Genomic DNA, 2,159 nt, shown 5'->3' with positions numbered 1-2,159 from the left:
TAAAAAGTAGGATACAAACTTGACTAGTTGATGTAGACCGTCATTGGCTACTTTGATTTATTCTAAAACTAATAAAACATGCATAAAACAGAATTAGTCTTAACAATAATTTGGTCTTCGTATCCTTTGGGCAGGCAAGGCAAACAAACAAAAAAGTCTCTATGGAGAATAATGAAACATACTTGTTGATTCCATCCCATCCAAAATATAATTTATGATGTTTTAATTTTGGAGAATAATAGGATTATAAAATGATAGATGGATAAATATGATATTTTGAAAGTTTATGAATGATATAAATTATATTTCAAACTTAGTTTTATAAGAGGGTATAAGAGTGGTTTGATAAAAAAATAACTATTTAAAATGATTATAATATTTTTAAAACTGATAAATAAATTATCTGGGTAAATTTGATATTTTTAAAACTTAAAAAAAGTAAATATTTTCAAATAAGGATAAATAAATATGATATTTTTTATGATAAATACATATACAAAATTGTCCAATAAACGAAGTCAATATAAAAGTAGTGATCGATGTAGACATGTAGCGATCTGAGTCTTTCTTTTTATGATTAAAAGCAATTTATGAATTTATGAGGTTGATCTTAAATATTTGGAGCGTAAGAAAACCTACAAACCTAGTACTAATCGATGTAGACAGCCAAACTGTTGAAGTCGTCCCTCTTTTTTTTTTTTTTTTTTTTTCCTATATATACGATTAAAGGGAATGCTCTTAGAAACCATAAATTTTGCATAACACAAACTCAAATCAGTTAAGAAGATGCTTATGTCGTCAAAAACACTCACACACTTCATGCATCCGTCTCACCAACTCACCGAGCACATAGCAGATACCATATACAGATGTGATGGGTGCAAGATGTATGGAACCGGCACAAGGTTCACTTGCCCACCCTGCAATTTTGACCTACACGACTACTGCGCCAAATGTCCCCCTTCGCTCCCTTTGACTGTAAACCACCCCCACCCAATGAGTCTTGTGGACTACAAACCTCAACTCAATCATACCGAACCTTGTAAAATCTGTCGTAGCCCAATTCAAGGTCTTGCATACATGTGCAAAAACTGCGACTACTGGATCCATCCTCCTTGTGTTTTGCATTACTTAGGTCTCCGATACTTCATACATCCCTCTCACAATCTCACTGAATTCACGGCGAATACAGACTACGTATGTAATGGATGTTACTTCATTGGAACCGGAAAGCGATTCACTTGCAGCCCCTGTAACTATGATTTACATGAATACTGCGCCAACTCTCCCACTTGGCTCCATTCAACTCAGATCCACCATCACCCACTGAGTCTTTTTATCGACAAACACCAGCTCGACAAGACCAAATTTTGTCAAATCTGTCGTACAGCTATTCAAGGTTTTGCTTACGAGTGTAAGGGCTGCAATTTCTGGGTTCACTCACTCTGTGCTTTGCATAATATAGTACACGGACATGGTGGCCAATCCAGTATTTTCAACCAGGGTGTGAAGAACTATATAACATTTTTTTTTCATGCCAATGAGCTATATATTCTTGTTTTTATGCTAAACATATTACAATTTCTATTTTCTAGGGCAATCGTATACACAACAAGGTAGCTTTCAAGTATCTCAGCCTATGCGGCCACAGACAGTACCTACAAACTGGATTTCGAATGGGGCCTCTTCCTATAGTCCTCATACAACGGGAGGTGAAGTGGGAGATGGGAATTCTCTTTATGAGCTCCTCAATATAATTCAGTGTTTCTTTGAAAGTATTTTTTTGAGCTAGAGGCTTATGGTATTTGGATTATTCTTCCCCCGTAAAATTAATGCTTTTTAATTTTCCCATTTTATTATTGTACTGTTATTGTCTTGCTATTTATCATATGGTACTCTTGTAATTTCTATTATGATAAGATGGAACGAGTAAAAATGTTATAAGTGATATATTTGACAAGGTGTCAAAAAAATAATTTATCGAACACATAATATATACTTCTTCCGTTCCAATATTATTGTCCACAGACAAAAAAACACACAGATTAAAAAAAGCATTAATTATCACTAACTTTATTTAATAAAATGATAGTTTTGTCCTTACTTTACATTTAATGTTCCATAAAATGCTTAATTGGTTAAGTAATAATGAAGGGGTA

General features: G+C 33.7%; 1 protein-coding gene across 1 annotated transcript; it reads left to right on the top strand.

Moving 5' to 3' along the window:
• The first annotated feature begins 693 nt into the window (after positions 1–693).
• On the top strand, positions 694–1,950 carry LOC111912993 (uncharacterized). The gene is made up of 2 exons (XM_023908712.3): positions 694–1,504; positions 1,596–1,950. Exons 1-2 carry the CDS (start codon positions 787–789, stop codon positions 1,790–1,792), a joined length of 915 nt encoding a protein of 304 aa, XP_023764480.1. The 5' UTR covers positions 694–786; the 3' UTR covers positions 1,793–1,950.
• The last annotated feature ends 209 nt before the right edge of the window (positions 1,951–2,159 follow it).

The sequence above is a fragment of the Lactuca sativa genome, chromosome 2 (assembly GCF_002870075.4).
Source record: "Lactuca sativa cultivar Salinas chromosome 2, Lsat_Salinas_v11, whole genome shotgun sequence".
NCBI classification, from domain to species: domain Eukaryota; kingdom Viridiplantae; phylum Streptophyta; class Magnoliopsida; order Asterales; family Asteraceae; genus Lactuca; species Lactuca sativa.
The sequence above is the reverse complement of the archived record's forward strand: the minus strand, read 5'-3'. Positions and strand labels throughout refer to the sequence as shown.